Source organism: Macaca thibetana, chromosome 12 (assembly GCF_024542745.1).
Source record: "Macaca thibetana thibetana isolate TM-01 chromosome 12, ASM2454274v1, whole genome shotgun sequence".
NCBI classification, from domain to species: Eukaryota; Metazoa; Chordata; class Mammalia; order Primates; family Cercopithecidae; genus Macaca; species Macaca thibetana.
In genome coordinates, this window is record NC_065589.1 from 40868791 (window position 1) to 40887058 (window position 18268).

At 38.8% G+C, this 18268-nt stretch overlaps 1 protein-coding gene across 1 annotated transcript in view; it reads right to left on the reverse strand.

The window, feature by feature from the left end:
* CDK15 (cyclin dependent kinase 15) overlaps positions 1-18268 on the reverse strand; it is a 117123-nt gene that overhangs the window by 42181 nt on the left and 56674 nt on the right. The window contains exon 10 of the mRNA XM_050750893.1: positions 6309-6402. Coding sequence (XP_050606850.1) covers positions 6309-6402 — 94 coding nt within the window. The remainder of the gene's footprint in view (positions 1-6308; positions 6403-18268) is intronic.

Sequence of the window (18268 nt, forward strand, 5' to 3'; positions counted from 1 at the left end):
CTTTGGATGGAGCTACTGAGTTCCCCAGTAGGCAATACCTTAGTATTTTTTAGAATAATCATAAAAGCCCATAGGCAGTCATATATGGTAGCTAGAGTAACATTGTTTTTGTGAAATACTAATAAAACACTAGTAGCTTTCATTACACTACTATAGTATAACTTTTCTTAGAAGCATATCTCACTATAACTCTTTTTAGAAACATCTCTTACAGAAAGAGTCTAGCGAATCCATCCGTAAAATGCTGGTTATAGATACTGGCCCAATTATTACGGCAGGGAGTCAATTGCCCAACAATGACTGAATATAATCAATGAAGAATCCAGAATCTTAATATCTATCAGCTTGTTGACTAGGACTCTGGCTGAGAGGTGTACTTTTTGGCATCTGTTAAGCTTGTCTTTAAACAAAAGACACTGAAGTGCTATTTTCCCTCATATAATAAAAAAATCATGCCACCCAGTAAAATCTTCCTTCTTTGATCCATTCCCTAAACAAACTAAAAAGCAACTGAGAGGATTACAGGCTTTTCCTATCAACCACCCTGAGCCCGAGGGAACACTAAGAATCCTGGAATCCATTTTGAAAAACCAACTGGACTAATTCTTCTTTTGTGGGAGAGGGCCAGGGGACAGGAAGCTAATTCTTCTTTTTGAACCTACCACCTTATGTATTTGCACAGATGCATGTGTAAACAAGGGGGTGTGAATCACATGTACCCATACATCCTCTGTTGGCTGGCAAAGTGCAATGAAAAGAAAGCAAATATAATGAAGAGAAAACAATAGGAGAAATACATAACAACCACTATCATGTTTTCTCTAAGGTGACAGTTACCAGATGGTTCGTTACTTTGTATGATATTTAACTAAAGCCAACAAAATGGATACCAAAATTTTTTTTTTAATCTTACGTTCAAAGCTTTAAGCTTGAGATTTTAAAAGTTTAAACAAAAATTCAATATACTTTATTTGGAAATTTGACCTCAGTTTCTATTTGAAAGTTATTGAATTCTTTTTCACTTGAGAAAATTACTAAATCTCTCCTTCACTGTCTGGGAAACTGAAAACCAAAAATTGTTGTTTTACTCCCTCCCTGAAGGCCCTTAAAAGGCAGCCAGTGAGTGCTATGTTTCAAACCACAGTGGTCTGAAGGGGCTGTTTATCTGCCTTTGTTGGAAAGGAAACTAAAAGCATTTTGATTAATGGATTTAAAGTTTGCATAGTTTTTTCTGATTTTAGAACTAAATCCAGGATTATTTATGAAAAACACTTATTTAAAATCAGTTTTTAAAATTGATCAGTAAGTGGTGACAGCTATTATTTAGATGTAAACACATACACTACAGGCATTTCAGAAAAATAGTAAAACAAAGATTCACATGACTTCTCAATGTGTTTTTATTCCTAAGAATGAGATCTCAGGATAAATGGAGAACAAATTTTGGTTAGAGGTTAAGAGATTTAGAATGGACCCATTGCTTTCAGACATGCACTTCTGACATCAAATATCACAGATTCTGAAGTAGCTTTCCTATTTTCATCTGTGTAGGCCATGTTTAGTAAACACAAGTTCAGGAACTATTTATAATCTGTATAATTTTCTAACCTGCTTATAGGCAACAAATGTGAAAATAGACAAATGCGAATAAATAAAACTAAAAAGTGTCTTCACAGCAAAGGAAACAATCAATAGAGTGAAGAGATAACCTACGATGGGAGAAAATATTTGCAAGCCATACATTTGATAAGGGGTTAATATCAAAAAAATACAAGGAACTCAGTAGCAAGAAGACAACCCCATTAAAAAGTGGACAAAGGGCTGGGTGCGGTGGTTTACGCCTGCAATCCCAGCACTTTGGGAGGCTGAGGCAGGCGGATCACCAGAAGTTGAGGGTTCGAGATCAGCCTGGCTAACATAGTGAAACCCCGTCTCTACTAAATATACAAAATTAGCCAGGTGTGGTGGTGCACACCTGTAATCCCAGCTACTCGGGAAGCTGAGGCAGGAGAATTGCTTGAACCCGGGAGGCGGAGGTTGCAGTGAGCTGGGAGCAAGCCACTGCATTCTAGCCTGGGCAACAGAGTGAGACTTGATCTCCAAAAAAAAAAAAAAAAAAAAAAAGTGGGCAAAGCACTTGTTATGGTTTAAATGTTTGTGTTCTCTTCATAATTCATGTTGAAACTTTATCCTCAATGCAACAGTATTAAGAGGTGGGGCCTTCAGCGGGTGATTAGGACACAAGGACGGAGATGAATGCTCTTATAAAGGAGCTAGAGAGAATTAGCCAGGCCCGTTTGCTCTTCTGCCTTTCCACCACGTAAGGACACAGCATTTATCCTCTCTGGAGGATGCAGCCACAAGGCACTAACTTGGAAGCCAAATCTCTTACTGGACAAGAGCATATAGAGAGTGCCTTGATCTTGGACTTTCCAACCTCTAAAACAGTGAGAAATAAATTTCTGTTCCTTTTTTTTTTTTGAGACGAAGTCTCACTCTGTTGCCCAGGCTGGAGTGCAGTGGCATGATTTTGGCTCACTGCAACCTCCACCTCCTGGGTTCAAGCAATTCTCCTGTCTCAGCCTCCCAAGTAGCTGGGACTACAGGCGTCCACCACCACACTCGGCTAGTTTTTGTATTTTTAGTAGAGATGGGGTTTCACCACATTGGCCAGGCTGGTTTTGAACTCCTGACCTCAGGTGATCCACCCGCCTCGGCCTCCCAAAGTGCTGGGATTACAGGCATGAGCCACCACACCCGGTCAATTTCTGTTCTTTGTAAAATGGCCGGTCTAAGGGATTTTGTTATGGTAGCAGGAATGGACTAAAAACCTCAATACACATTTCTCAAAAGAAGACCTACAAATGGTCAAGAGGTATGTGAAAAAATGCTCAATATCATTAGTCGTTAGACAAATGAAGACTAGGACCATGGTGAGATATCGCCTCACAACTATTATCAAAAAGATGAAAGAGGTGTTGGCAAGAATGCGGAGGAAAGGGAACATTTGCACACTGATGGTGGGCATGTAAATAGCATAGCCATTATGGAAGACGGTATGGAGGTTCCTCAAAATATTAAAAATGGAACTACCATATGATCCAGCAATCCCAATACAGGGCATATATACAAAGAAATGAAGTTAGTTTGTTATCTACAGTCCCATGTTCATTGAATGCAATTTTGTTATTGCATCTGTAGTTTCTTGCTCTGCGGACAAAGTGAGAAAGTCATCATGTTTAGCAGCTGCGTTATCATTTATACCACTATGTCTCAAGCAGGTTAGAAAATTATTATTTTTTCTCTTTCCAGCATAGTACCTAGCCCATTGTGAGTCTTAAAGAGTGATCAGGCCTTGAGAAGCATCTTGCTCACTTTATTCTATGATTTTTCTAAGTGCTGTGCTAACTATACACTAAAGAATCATAAAATGATTGCTTTTTAAATTGTATCGTCATTCAAAGATAGTATGTCATATTTTAAAGGGTTATTTTAAATTTATATTTATTATTATTTAGAGATGGGGGTCTCACTACGTTGCCCACACTCCTGGGATCAAACGATCCTCCTGCCAGCCTCCCAAGCAGTAGGGACTACAGGCACACATGACTGTGCCTAACTGTATATTGTATTTTAAAAATCAGTTTACAAGACCAGGCACGGTGGCTCACGCCTATAATCCCAGCACTTTGGGAGGCCAAGGCAGGCAGATCATGAGGTCAGGAGTTTGAGACCAGCCTGACCAACATGGTGAAATCCTGTCTCTACTAAAAATACAAAAATTAGCCTGGCGTGGTGGCATGTGCCTGTAATCCCAGCTACTCAGGAGGCTGAGGCAGGAGAATCGCTTGAACCTAGGAAGTGGAGCTTGCAGTGAGCCGAGATCACACCACTGCATTCCAGCCTGGGTGACAGAGTGAGACTCTGTCTCAAAAAAACAAAAAGAAAAAAGAAAAAAAAATCAGTTTATATACAACTCTTCAAATACTAATAGCACATAAGGATATACTTACATTTTTTTCAAATAAACTACTCTTCAAATATCCTAATAGCACATCTTATTTCACTATTACAATTTATATTAACTATCTTTAGATACATCCTTTTACATATATACATAGCTTATGTTTGTTTCACATATATTTACTTATACTTCACCATTGCTCTACCTAGACTGAACAACACTTGAAAATACAGATCATGTGTTTTTCTTATTCTGTTTTTTTCCCCTCTTGGCTTACAGCTTCTTACAAGACCTTGTAGAGTCTTATAGAGTTACCTTATATATGGTGAATAACCACTAAGTGTTGTTTCCTGATTAAATGACCAGGAAAAACTCTGCAAATGTATAAAAGGTCATTGCAGTATCAGAACTGCAATTGTGCTTCCTCTATTGTGGACAAGAAGTAATACTGCTAAGTGAAAGAAGAGAACAATCAGGTTAAATTTCAGGTAATATTTGCTAGCAGTTAGGTTACTGAAACATCGTACAACAATTTGTATGAGACAGGAAGAAAGCAAACATCTATTGAGCATTTATGGTGCATGGAGCTTGTTATGCATTTGTTCTCATGGAATTCTCAAAGCAAGAATTAGAAAGTCCTTATTACTGTTCCCATTTTACAGACAAGGAAATGAAAGTTCAGAGGGACTACATAACTTGCTTTTGTTCATTTAGCTAGAAAATGGCTAGAATTCAAACCCAGGTCTTCTGACTTCAGAGCTATTACAGTAGGCTGTCTCCAGCTTAGATGATGTTATAGCACCTTTCTTCACAATGTGAAGAAAGGATTTCTGTGCCTTGCAAGGACGTTTTTAGAAAAAGTCTTTTGGCTTGGATTTTTTTTTTTTTTTTTTTTAGTTGTGAATGCTTCCCAGTTTTTCCCATGTTCCTTCATAATAGCCCCCATGTTTCTAGAAGAAAATTTAATGTCAGTAATTAATCTCTATAAAATGTCTTAATTTCACAAAGTACATTTTATTTTAGCCAGAAGACAAAGAGCGGGATCCAGGATAGCAAGTAATAAAGTACCCCCCTGCACCCTGCCGATTTAAAGCACCTTGACACTTTCTACAACATGGATGAACCTTAAAAATATGCTAAATGACATAAGTCAGATACAAAAAGACAAATTTGTATGATTCCACTTATATGAGGTACCTAGAAGAGGCAAATTCAGGGAGACAGAAAGTAGATTAAAGGTTACTAGGGGCTAGGGGATGGAAGATGGGCAGTTATTGTTCAGTGGGTCCAGAGCTTCCGTTAGGGATGATAGAGAAGTTCTGGAAATGGATGGTGGTGATGGTGGCGCAACTATATGAATGTACTTAATGCCGATAAGCTGTACACTTAAGGAGGGTCAAGATGGTAAATTTCATGTTTTATATATTTTACCACAATAAAAATATGACCAAAAAAGGAAATATACAGATGACTATAGTATGACTGTAGTATTATATAAGGGCCATAAAAACAAAGCATATCGTAGGCAAAGGAGGTAGGGATAAATAATGAATGAGGAAATGGAGCCACATACACACACAAAGGCACCTTGACACTTTAGGAACTTGGTTGTGGATAAGCATGATAAATGGTACACTTCTCTCACACTGAGATGGAAAGCCTCTGTTCTATCAGGGTTCTATGAAAATTCTGTGTCTTTTTTTTGGTTGCCCAGCCTGGAGTGCAGTGGCATTGTCATAGCTAACAGCAGCCTCGACCTCCCTAGGCTCAAGCAATCCTTCCATCTCAGCCTCCTGAGTAGCTGGGACTAAGGTGTGCGCCACACAGCCCACTCATTTCTGTATGTTTTTGTAGGGACGGGGTTTTGCCATGTTGCCCAGGCTGGTCTCGAACTCCTGGGCTCAAAGCAATCCCAAAGTGCTGGGATTACAGGCATGAGCCACTGTACCCAGTTGAAAATTCTCTGTCTTATTTTCAGTTGACAAAGATCCAGGGCCAAATATATGGTAGCATTAGAACTGGAGGTAGCAAAGTAGGGGCGTGTCTGAGTAGTAATGGCAGAAATTGCCCTGGGGAGGTTAAGACAATAATAATGATGGGTAGCAGGAGACCTGAATGTCATTCAGTGAGCTGGATTCATGGGCTGCTATGGGGCAACAGGGAGTTTCCTGACCACACATTCCCAGAGTGCTTATAGCTGTGGCAAATGCTACAGTTTCTACAATCTTAATATATGGCTTAATATCTCAAAGCAGATGGACTGCTTCATTTGTCTGTAAGGCAAATTTGGTTCAAAACTTAAAACGCAGATATTCCATTTTCTTTACAAGAATTCTTCTCTTACCTCCCAGATTTTCTCCAGCTGTTCAAGGATGTTGGAAACCCCAGGAAACAACGGTTGACCCTGGAACATTTCAATAAAGATGCAGCCTGCACCCCTAGCAAAGGAAACAAGAGTAAATTGACACTTTGAAAGAAATCATACAAGCGAAACTGAACTACTAGAATTTCTCCTCCCCAGAAATATTTTAGGGAGAGTTAAATAGGGACCACATGATATTAAAAGTCTTGGGCCAAAAAAAAGTCCCCATGTCAAACAAAAATAAGAACGGCCCACAGCTTTTTATTAAAATGGAACACCACGAGAAGCAGTTAGGAAAGCAGTAGAGTTAGCAAACATTATAGATCATTCAAGCTCATTATCTGTTTTAGGAGAAATGGGGAAGGTACTGCACCCCCAAATTTCATTTCATCCCCACTTTTCATTGAGTCTAAGATGCTATCATTGTAAGAAGCATCATTGGATTTTTGCCATTAAGAAAAAAAAAATGCAAGTTAAACTATGATGTGATCGGAATGTTCATTTTATACTTATTAAAGGGCTGTTATAAATTTAATCAAATGTAGATTATTTTCTCATATTGCATACTTGTACATGAAAAAGAGAAACATTAAGCAAAATAAATTGGTTTAGGTATTCCTAAAACTTTTCCACATTCAGCATTTGACTCAGACTCTTTGATGTCTACACTTATCTATGTATCATCCTCTATATTAAGAATTTGATGATGCAGCATTTCTTAAAATAATCCATAAAACAACTGAGAGTCATCGGTCCTGGGCTCCTAAGCTGGCCTAGCAGTTATGTAGTGTTAGCTTACTTCTGACTCCTGCTTAAAGAATGTTGCTAAACATGTCTGATTTGCTCCTTCTCCACAACAATTTGGTTCCTAGGAGTTTAAAAAAAAAAAAAAAAAAAAAAGAGGACTTTTGTTTGCAGAGTTTTCTTCCAAGTTGCTGACACCGATTCTGCAATTTTTTTTTTTTTTTTTGGTGGAATCTTGCTCTCTCGCCCAAGCTGGAGTGCAGTGATGCAATCTCAGCTCATTTTAACCTCCGCCTCCCAGGTTCAAGCGATTCTCCTGCCTTAGCCTACCAAGTAGCTGGGATTACAGGCAGCTGCCACCATGCCTGGCTAATTTTTGTATTTTTAGTAGAAACGGGATTTCACCATCTTGGCCAGGCTGGTCTTGAAATTCTGGGCTCAAGCAATCTACCTGCCTAGGCCTCCCATAAAGCTAGGATTATAAATGTGAGCCACTGCACACGGCCTGACATACACTGTTTAGATTACTTTTCATTGATTGTGTAGGAGAAAGCAGATTTATTGACAATCAAGTTTAAAAACTGCTTTGTTTCTGGTTTGGGAACAGAGTACATATTAAAAGAAAGAGTGAAATTTATTTGTATCTTATCCTGTAAAAATAGACAAAAACTCTTTTCATAATCTAATATTTGGTTTTAACTTAACTGACTGGCTTGTTCTTAGAGTTTTGCTTAAAAAATGATATCAGAGTGAGCTTTGCAAGCAGGTTTGTCCTCCATGAAGCAACAGGTTGTTTTTATTGTCAATTTTTTTTTTTTTTTTTTTTTTTGAGACAGGGTCACTCAGGCTGGAGTGCAGTGGTGCAATTTCAGCTCACTGCAACCTCCACCTCCCAGGTTCAAGCAATTCTCCTGCCTCAGCCTCTCGAGTAACTGGGATTACAGGCATGCACCACCATGCCTGGATAATTTTTGTATTTTTAGTAGAGACAGGGTTTCACCATGTTGGCCAGGCTGGTGTCAAACTCTGGGCCTCAATTGATCCACCTGCCTCAGCCTTCCAAAGTGTTGGGATTACAGGCATGAGCCACCATACCCAGCCTTATTGCCAATTTTTAAAAAGCCCCATTTTATTCTTTTTCTTTTTTATTTTCTAATATTTTTTATAGAGACGGGATCTCACTATGTTGCCCAGGCTGGTCTTGAACTCCAAGCCTCAAGCAATCCTCCTGCCTTGGCTTCCCAAAGTACTGGGATTACAGGTGTGAACCACCATGCACCTGGCCTATTTTTTCTTTTCTACTGATTTTTGCTGTATAAGAAACATCTTGACATGTGATACAAGAATTTTGATCAGATAAATTTAACTTATGAATCTGGTAGAGTATCTTGAGGTAAATTTGTAGAATTATTGTTATTTTAAAGTTCCTCATTAACTTGTGTTTAAATATCCATGTTCTTATTGTTTCCTGTCTTTAAAACAAGAGATATTAAGGGTATAAATGAAACAATATATGAAGGCGAATAAAAGTGATGGAAAATGGTCAAATGCTTAAAAACACCCTGGTTGCTAGCAATGATCCACTAAGAGATAAGCCAACGGAGAAACCTAGTTCGTGGGCGCCACCAAATGGTCTCCACCCTGCCCCCTGTGACTTCTCCACTTGCATTTTCTTGAAAGGCCTCACACCATTTTGTTTTGAAGTAAAAATAAATACGTGTCTGTGTATATAAAATACATATATAATTGGCGTATTACTTGGTTATGAAATAGAAATGGAAATGTATTGGCTTTTAAAGGCATGAACTAACCCTCTATCCAGTTCCCAAACACCTCCTAGAAACCCCAGGAGCTCACAAACCACTAGAAGGATTGAAAACATTTTAAACAAGGTTCAAAAAATGACATTCCTAGGTTTAAACCTGTAATTCACTTTCTTTTCTCCCCCAAAAAGCCTTCCATTGCCTGGAAGAAGCTTGTTGCCTTTTCATGGTGTGTTTTTTTTTGTTTTGTTTTGTTTTGTTTTTTTGAGACGAAGTCTCGCTCTGTTGCCCAGGCTGGAGTGCGGTGGAGCGATCTGGGCTCAGTGAAAGCTCTGCCTCCCGGGTTCACGCCATTCTCCTGCCTCAGCCTCCCAAGTAGCTGGGACTACAGGCGCCCACCACCTCGCCCGGCTAATTTTTTTGTATTTTTAGTAGAGACGGGGTTTCACCATGTAGCCAGGATGGTCTCGATCTCCTGACCTTGTGATCCACCCGCCTCGGCCTCCCAAAGGGCTAAGATTACAGGCATGAGCCACCATGCCTGGCCGATGTGTTTTCATACTTACAGCTGTAGGGAACCAAGAAGTCATTTCGTTACACTTATGTCGTGTCATTTACCTTCTATACCACTAAAATTGTATACAAAATTATGTAAAATATATTGGCAAAAACTACAGCACTCAGGCCATTATGTAAGTACCATAAAGTAACATAAGATGTTTGTGTTCCAGAGATACAATGCCAATATTTGGTTTATATACTTGAAATTCTCCATTTGCATTTTGGGGAAGGTTGAAACCTTCCTTATCTAACAAATCTAAGTCTAAGGTTACTCATTTATACACACACACATGCACACACACTATATATATAGTATGCACTTGTGCATGCCTTTAGAACACTTACAAAATTCCTAAATCAATTTTATTTCAGTACATGGACTATCCATAGGTACCATAAATATCAATGCATTGAAAACAAAGTAAGTCCACACTGTAAGTTTGAAAGGTGACAGATCTGTTCTAGGTGTAAGCATTGTAATCCCAGCACTTTGGGAGGCCAAGGCGGGTGGATCATGAGGTCAGGAGTTCAAGACCAGCCTGGCCAACATGGCGAAACCCCGTCTCTACTAAAAATACAAAAATTAGCCTGGCATGGTGGTGTGTCCCTGTAATCCCAGCTACTCAAGAGGCTGAGGCAGGAGAATTGCTTGAACTGGGGAGCCGGAGTTTGCAGTGAGCCTAGATCGCATCACTGCAGTCAAACCTGGGTGACAGAGCCAGACTCCATCTCAAACAAACAAACAAACAAACAAACATACAAACAAAACTATGCAATTTATCTTATTTTTTTCATTTCTGTTCAGAACTGTTTGCTTTTTTTTTTTAATTTGCTTCTTGGCCCTTAAGAATACAAGTCATGTGGCTATCATCTATTTTGCCCACCACAGACTATTGTTAAAGCAAACATTTTAAATATTCTGAACATTCAAGTCCAGATAGGGAACTAGCTTCCACTTCCTTTTATTTTTCTATTTTGTTCTTAAATCTTCATTCCTGGGGCTCCTCTTACCCTACATATCTTTAAGCTTCTCCGAGGATTTCTGCTCTGTGGAGATACCCCTGGGGCAGCCCGTGTAGATGAAGGGGAAATGCATATGCAAGGGAGAAAAGACCTGGTGATATCAAACATTAAACCCTTCCAGAAGGGAGAGAAGCGCTGGATCATTTTATGGTTCCAACTGTGGTTCTTCAGTCAAGTTAGAGGAAACTGCTTACATGTTTTCTCCTCTTTCTGGTTCTCCTTCTACTTTTTCTCTATTCTGAGCATGAACAAATTCTTCCATAAGAGGGGGAAAGATTCCTCAGATTCCTTAGGCAATCCCTGGAGAAAAAAACCATCTCAGGAGTTTTAGGCTTTTTGGAGGTGCAAGGAGCATATCAAAATGTTGTCGGGAGAAATGAATCAGTATTTCATTTTTTACTGTTGAAGTTAATTCAGAATAACGTAATATATGGCAGTGACATGACATTCTCACTTGCTTTTCTCTAGACCACTCTTTTTATATTTGGAAGTTTGCAGCAAGAAATTTGACAGTAAAGATCTGTTAGGCGGAGACAACTTTCTCTAGTCCTAAAACCAGCAGCTGCCTGAAACTGATACTGAATAGACGACCTTGTGTACTGAAATAAATGCTTCTTGAAAACTCAGTGTACTATGACATGGATGAACCTTGAAAACGTTATGCTAAGCAAAACAAGCTGGACACAGAAGAAGTATTGTACGATTCCACTTATATGAGGTACCAAGAATAGTCAAATTCGTAAAGATAGAAAGTAGAATAATGGTTACCAGGGGCTGAGGAGAGGCGGTAATGGGAAATTATCGTTTAATATGTGCAGGGTTTGAGTTTGGGATGATGAAAAGTTCTGGAGACGGACAGTGGTGATGGTTACAACAACAATGTGAATGTACTGAATGCCACTGAATTGTACACTTGAAAATGGTGATGAATGGTAACTTTTATGTATATTTTAACACAATACAAAAAAACTAAAAACCACACCATTTAATAATCCTAAAATATTGTGTTTTTCTCACTAAAGTCCCTAATGGAATCTTTTAAGGTCTGAAAAGGTAGCAGAAAGGGAGAGAAGAAAAGATGTCGGAAGATGAGAGAATGTTGGTTGGGAGCACTGGGAATAACCAATATGTCCTAGTTGCAAGTTTTCCATAATTAACAAGAGCCCCTGTTTATTTGCTCTGGCCCCCTACTGACACTGCTGCCACCAGGCCTCATTGTGAAGGAGAGGCTCTGCACTACGGGTTATAATTGGTTTCTTTAAGACAAAGGTACTAATGCTCACCAAGTATCATCTACCTCCTACAAAGGCATTCACTTTGGACCCTATGGGGTTGCATGGCCTAGCAGAATAGGATTATTTTTCTTTCTTTTTCATTCTTTACCAACTGGAAATCTTCTCCCTTCTCACTTCCCCTCTTATCACTCTGAAAAGAAAGAGAAAAAAATGGGAGGAGAGGGATCTCAGTGTAAACACCCAAGGTCTAACAATTACTTTGAGGGTAAACAAATATAGTGAGCTCAATGGAAGATGCATATTGTTCTATTTCTACATTACATTTTTAGTTTTACCAGGCAAACAACAATCAAATGAAATCAATAAGAGTAATAATAATTTTAACTTATAATTGCATTTTTATATTGTAAGTGTCATTGTTGCTCATGGTTAAATTCATGAAACACTTATCCATGGAATAACATACATTTTTGTATATGCGGTAAAAAGGTAAGAGATATAGGTTGGTGCAAAAGTAATTATGGTTTTGCCATTACTTTCAATGGCAAAAACCACAATTACTTTTGCGCCAACATAATACATGGTTTAAGAGAGACTTAAAGAACTGGTAGATGAGCTGAAGAAATTACCCAGAATGCATCACAGAAAGTTAAGGAAATGGAAAATATGAAGGAGAGAAGAGAAATGGATAACAGAAGAATATGATCTAATAGTCTTTCATTGGAGCTCTACAGACAGAGAATAGAATAGAGTCAATATTCAAACAGAAAATGGCTGATGAAAGACATGAATTCATAAATGGAAGAAGCACAAGATATACCAAGCAGGGTAAGTAAAAAGAAATCCACACTAGACACCTCCTAGAGAAAACTGCCTAATTACAAAGGCAAAGAAAAAAGTCTTTAAAACATCCAGAGAAAATGAGATCACTTGCAAAAGGAAGGTAATAAGGCTAAAAGCAAACTCCTCAACAGCAACAAAGGAAGACAAAGAAGACGAATGACATCTTCAAAGTTCTGAGAGAAACAACTGTCAATCTAGAATCACATCCCCAACAAAACTACCTTTCAATAATTAGGGTTTATCTTCTGAAAACAAAAACAGAGAATTTGCCACCAGCAGGCCTACATACACACAAAAAAAAACTCTAAAAGATGTATTTCAGGAGAAAGGAAAATTATTCTGAAAGTGGTAACTAAAGTGCACAAAGGAATAATGAGCAGTCTTAAATTTACTCGCACTTAATGAAAATAGCTTCAAAGCACATAAAGCAAAAGTGGATAGAATTCTGACAAATCAATAATATCGTGAATGATTTCAACACACCTTTCGTTGGTAGGTTAAAAAGACAAAAATAATATAAAGAAGATTTGGATAACACAAACAGCAATCTTGAATTTTTGAACATATGTAAAAACGGTGGCTCACGCCTGTAATCCCAGCACTTTGGGAGGCCAATGCAGATGGATCACCTGACGTCTAACGTTCGAGACCAGCCTGGCCAACATGGCAAAACCCCATCTCTACTAAAAATACAAAATTAGCTGGGCGTGATGGTGTGCGCCTGTAATCTCAGCTACTTGGGAGGTTAAGGCAAGAGAATCGCTTGAACCCAGGAGGTGGAGGTTGCAGTGAGCCGAGATAGAGCCACTGCATTCCAGCCTTGGAGACAGAGTGAGACTCTGTCTCAAAAACAAAACAAACAAACAAAAAATAGCACTCAACAATTGGGCGGACACACACATTCTTCTCAAACACACATTCTGTGTGCTATGAAATTACAAATTCTGATCATATGTTAGGCTAGTGTGTCTCACACTATCTGTGATGAAACACGATTTCGCAATTTGGAGGCAACTCTTAATCTTGAAATAATTTCAAACTTATAGAAAAGTTGCAGCAGTATAAAGAACTCTCTTATATCCTCCAAACAGGTTCAGTCATTGCCAATATTTTGTCACTTTTGTTTCATTATTTTATCTATCTATCTATCTATGTATCTGTCTATATCTTTTCTGAAGCATTAGGGGGTAAATTGTAGATATCATGACTCTTCATCCCTAAATAATTATGTTGGTATTTTCTGAGAATCAAAGTATCCGCTTACATAACAACAGTACAATTATCAAAATCAGGAAATTTAACATTCATCCAATACCCCTATCTAATCCACAGTCCCTATTGAAATTTCACCTATTGTTTCTACAGTATTCTTTAGAGCACCATCTCCCTCAAGATCCAATCTAGGACCATGCATTACATTTAGTTGGCATGTTTCTGGAGTCTCCTTTAATCTGGAACAGTTCCTCAGTCTTTATCTTTTAAAATCTTAACACTTCTAATAAGTACAGGCCAGTTACTTTGTAGAATGTCCCTTAAACTAGGTTTATCTGATGTATCCTCATGATTAGAGTCAGATTATGCTTCCCCCCAACAGAAATACCACATAAATGATATTATATCCTTCTCAGTGCATCATATGAGGAGACACATGATGCCAGTCAGTCCCATTATTCATTATATTAACTTTAGTCACTTGGGCAAGATATTGTCTGCCAAATTTCTCTACTGTAAAGTTACCGTTTTTTCCCTTTGTGATTAACAAGTAATTTGTGAAAGGTACTTTGAGACTATGTAAATATCTTATTCCTCATCAAACTTTCCCCCTCTACTTTAGCATTAATTATTCTTGTTTCCACCAAATACTACTATACTGGTTATAAAATAGTGATTTTCTAACTGTCATATTCAATCCAGTTATTAGTTGACATTATTCTGTCAGGAGAAGCTTAGGCTGTCACTCCGTTGCCCAGGCAGGCTGTAGTACACTGGCGCGATCTCAGCTCACTGCAATCTCCTGAGAAGCTGGGATTGCAGGCGTGCACCACCAGGCCCAGCTAATTTTTTGTATTTTTAGTAGGGATCGTGTTTTACCATGTTGGCCAGAGTGGTCTTGAACTCCTGGCCTCAAGGAATCCACCCACCTCGGCCTCCCAAAGTGCTGGGATTACAGGTGTGAGCCACTGCATCCAGTGAGCTTCCCTTCTTATCTAACTAGCCAGGAAGCTAGCTATCTTATTTTATTCAACGGATTATAATCCATTACTCTCATTATTTACTTTGATGCTCAAATTGTCCCAGATTTAACCAGCAAAAGCCTCTTCAAGTTGCTTCCCATGTCCTTTTGACATATTCCTATCATTTTGATTACTTTGTAAGGAAATTTTCTGGCCCAACAAGATGCTCCAGGCTCATCTTGTACATTATCTGCCCCAGCTTTAGAATCAGTCATTTATTCAAAGAATCCAAGTTCTTTTTAACAGAAAACGTTATTAAGAAATCAGGGTCTGGGTAGTAGACCAACATTTATGTAAAATATAATAATAAATTTCATTTAAAATATATGCTATATCTGGCATCATTAAATGCAAATCCTCTCTGAGGGAACGCACTTCATTCAGGTCCTCAATGAAATCTCACAAATAAAATTCCAAGGCAAATCAGCATATCACTGTCAAAAACAAATGAACACACATAGGAAAAAAGATACCATATGCAAGAACAAAAAGAAACAATAAACAATGAAATAGACTTACAAGAACCTTTGTTTCAGATATGTCAGACCTTCAAGAGAAGGATATAAAACTTCATTAAAAGTCATTTAAAAATAACTTAAACAGGTGGAGCAATATGCCATGTTAAAAAATTGGAGGACAATACTGTATTATAAAGAAGTAAATTATATGCGAATTGTTCTATAATTACTATGCAATTCCAATGAAAATCCCAGGAGCATTTTTCATGAAACTTGAAACATTAAATCTAAAATTTATATGAAAAATCAGAAGAGAAATATAGCCAAAACACTTTTGAAGAAGATGAAATAGGCTGGGAGACTTGGCCTACAAAATATTATTGCAAAGTTATAGACATTAAGATTGTGGCACTGGTACAAAAACAGACAAATTGGCAGAACAGAGAGCCCAGAAACAGATCTATGTATTTATGAAAACTTGATATAAAGGAGATTTGGCATGGCACATCACTGAAGAAATTAGTGTGAAACAACTGTTTAGCAAATACAAGTCAATTTCAATGTATTAAAGATTTAAAGTGAAAGAAGAAACTTTACAATCTTTAAAAGAATGTATTGGACAGGCTGGGGGTGGTGGCTCACACCTGTAATCCCAGCACTTTGAGAAGCCAAGGTAGGGGGATCACTTGAGGTCAGGAGTTCAAGACCAGCCTGGCCAACACGGTGAAACCTCGTCCCTACTAAAAATACAAAAAAATTAGTCAGGCATGGTGGTGCATGTCTGTAATCCTAGCTACTTGGGAGGCTGAGGTGGGGGGAATGCTTGAACCCAGGAGGCGGAGGTTGCAATGAGACCGGATGGCGCCACTGCACTCCAGCCTGGGCTACAGAGTAAGACTCCATCTCAAAATAATAATAATAATAATAATAATAATAATGATGATGTATTGGACAAAATCATTCTGACCTCAGGAAGGGAAGGAATTTTTAAACAAGCAGCAAAAAGAGCTACCCATAAAAGAAAAGAGTGATAAGGTCAGTAATATTATAATTCAGAACTTTGTTCAAAAAGACAACATAGGCCAGGTGTGGTGGCTCACACCTGTAACCCCAACACTTTGGGAGGCCAAGACGAGTGGATCACCTGAGGTCAGGAGTTCATGACCAACCTGGCCAACATGGTGAAACCCCGTCTCTACTAAAAATACAAAAATGATCTGGGTGTGGTGGGGCACACCTGCAATCCCAGATACTCACAAGGCTGAGGGATGAGAATCGCTTGAACCCAGGAGGCGAAGGTTGCAGTGAGCCGAGATCAAGCCACTGCAACAGAGCAAGACTCTATCTCACACATAAAATATATATATATATATATCTCTGAAATATTCACTAAAGAAAATAATGTATAGCAAAACAGATCAACATGGATGAATCTTAGAAACATGTAACATATTGGATGAAACAAAACCAAGTTACAGAAGACTAAAAGCAATATAACATCATTTTTATAAAACCTCAAAATCAAGTAAAACAAAAAAATTCTTTAGAATACCTCTAAAATGTAAAAGGATTATTTTAAAAAGATGTAAGAGAATACTGACCCAAAAAAAGGAAAAAAAAATCAGGTAAAGGCCTTCTAGTGGAGGGGCAGGTTATGTGAAAGGGACACAGTTGATAGGACAGTACGGATTATGTTCTAGTTGTTACACTGGGTAGCAGGTTATGGAGTTCATGTTATTAAGCTTCTGAATTGGTTGGGTGTGGTGGCTTATTCCTGTAATTCCAGCACTTTGGGAAGCCAAGGCAGGAGGATCTCTTGAAGCCAGGAGTTTGAGACCAGCATGGGCAACAAAGTGAGACTCTCTCTCTCTACATTTTTTTAATTAGCCAGGTGTGGTGGCACACACCTGTATTCCCAGCTACTCAGGAGGCTGAGGCAGGAGGATCACTTGAGCCCAGGAGTTGGAGGCTGCTGTGAGACAACCTCACCTCTGTACTCCAGCCTGGGCAACCAAGGGAGACCCTGTCTCTAAAAGTAAATTAAACTTCTTAATCTACATCAGCTTTCTTAATCTTGACGCTACAGACGTTTTGGGTTGGATAAATCTTTGTTGCAGGGGCCTGTCCTCGGCACTGTAGGATGTTTAGCAGCATCCCTGGTCTCTACCCACTAGATGCCAGTGCTACCCCCACCCCCCTACCCCCAGCTGTGAAAACAAAAAATGTTTCCAGACATTGCCAAATGTCCCCTGCAGAGCAAAATTGCTCCCTGGTTGAGAATCACTGATCTACATATATGTTATATACACTTTTGAATGTTTTAAATATTCCATAATAAAATATAGTTTAAAATTGATGGGTAGAAGTTTCACTCTGTCTGTGAAACATAATCAGGAAGCTATCATTAAGAGCTGAGTAAGCCAGAGCCTGCCGGAGTCCTTTGAAGTGACAGTGCTGAGCAGTGTGAGCTGACAGTTTCAGGAGGGTTTTGACTAGCAGATGATATTTCTAGAAATTGTGCCGGGTATCAGAAATCAATGACTTACACTGGAGAAAAATGTCTGCAACCTTTCTTAATTCTTTGGGAGATCTAAAAGCTTAGCTTAGTCTCTTAGGACACCATTTAATTTTTTAAAATCAATTATGGATTTTTGAAAATAGGGCTTTGTGTTTTTATATAAACCCTTTCTTCCAAGGTACTGAAAGAGATTCATATATTTCATTACCTTTGGAGAGTTGGCTGTGTCTGTAAAGTCATCACATGTCTAACAGTGGCCCCCAGATGACAGGGAGGTCTCCAGGAATATGATCCAGAGAAAATAACACTGCCGTTCTAGGATGATGAGTGTCTGAGAGCTCACTATCGCACCTCATTAACCTTAGAGCCTCCCCAACTCTGTGGCTTTACTTGAGAGCACCTATCTGGATTCCTTCCTTCCTTCCTTCCTTCCTTCCTTCCTTCCTTCCTTCCTTCCTTCCTTCCTTCCTTCCTTCCTCCCTTCCTCCCTTCCTCCCTTCCTCCCTTCCTCCCTTCCTCCCTTCCTCCCTTCCTCCCTCCCTCCCCCACCTCTCCCCCTCTCT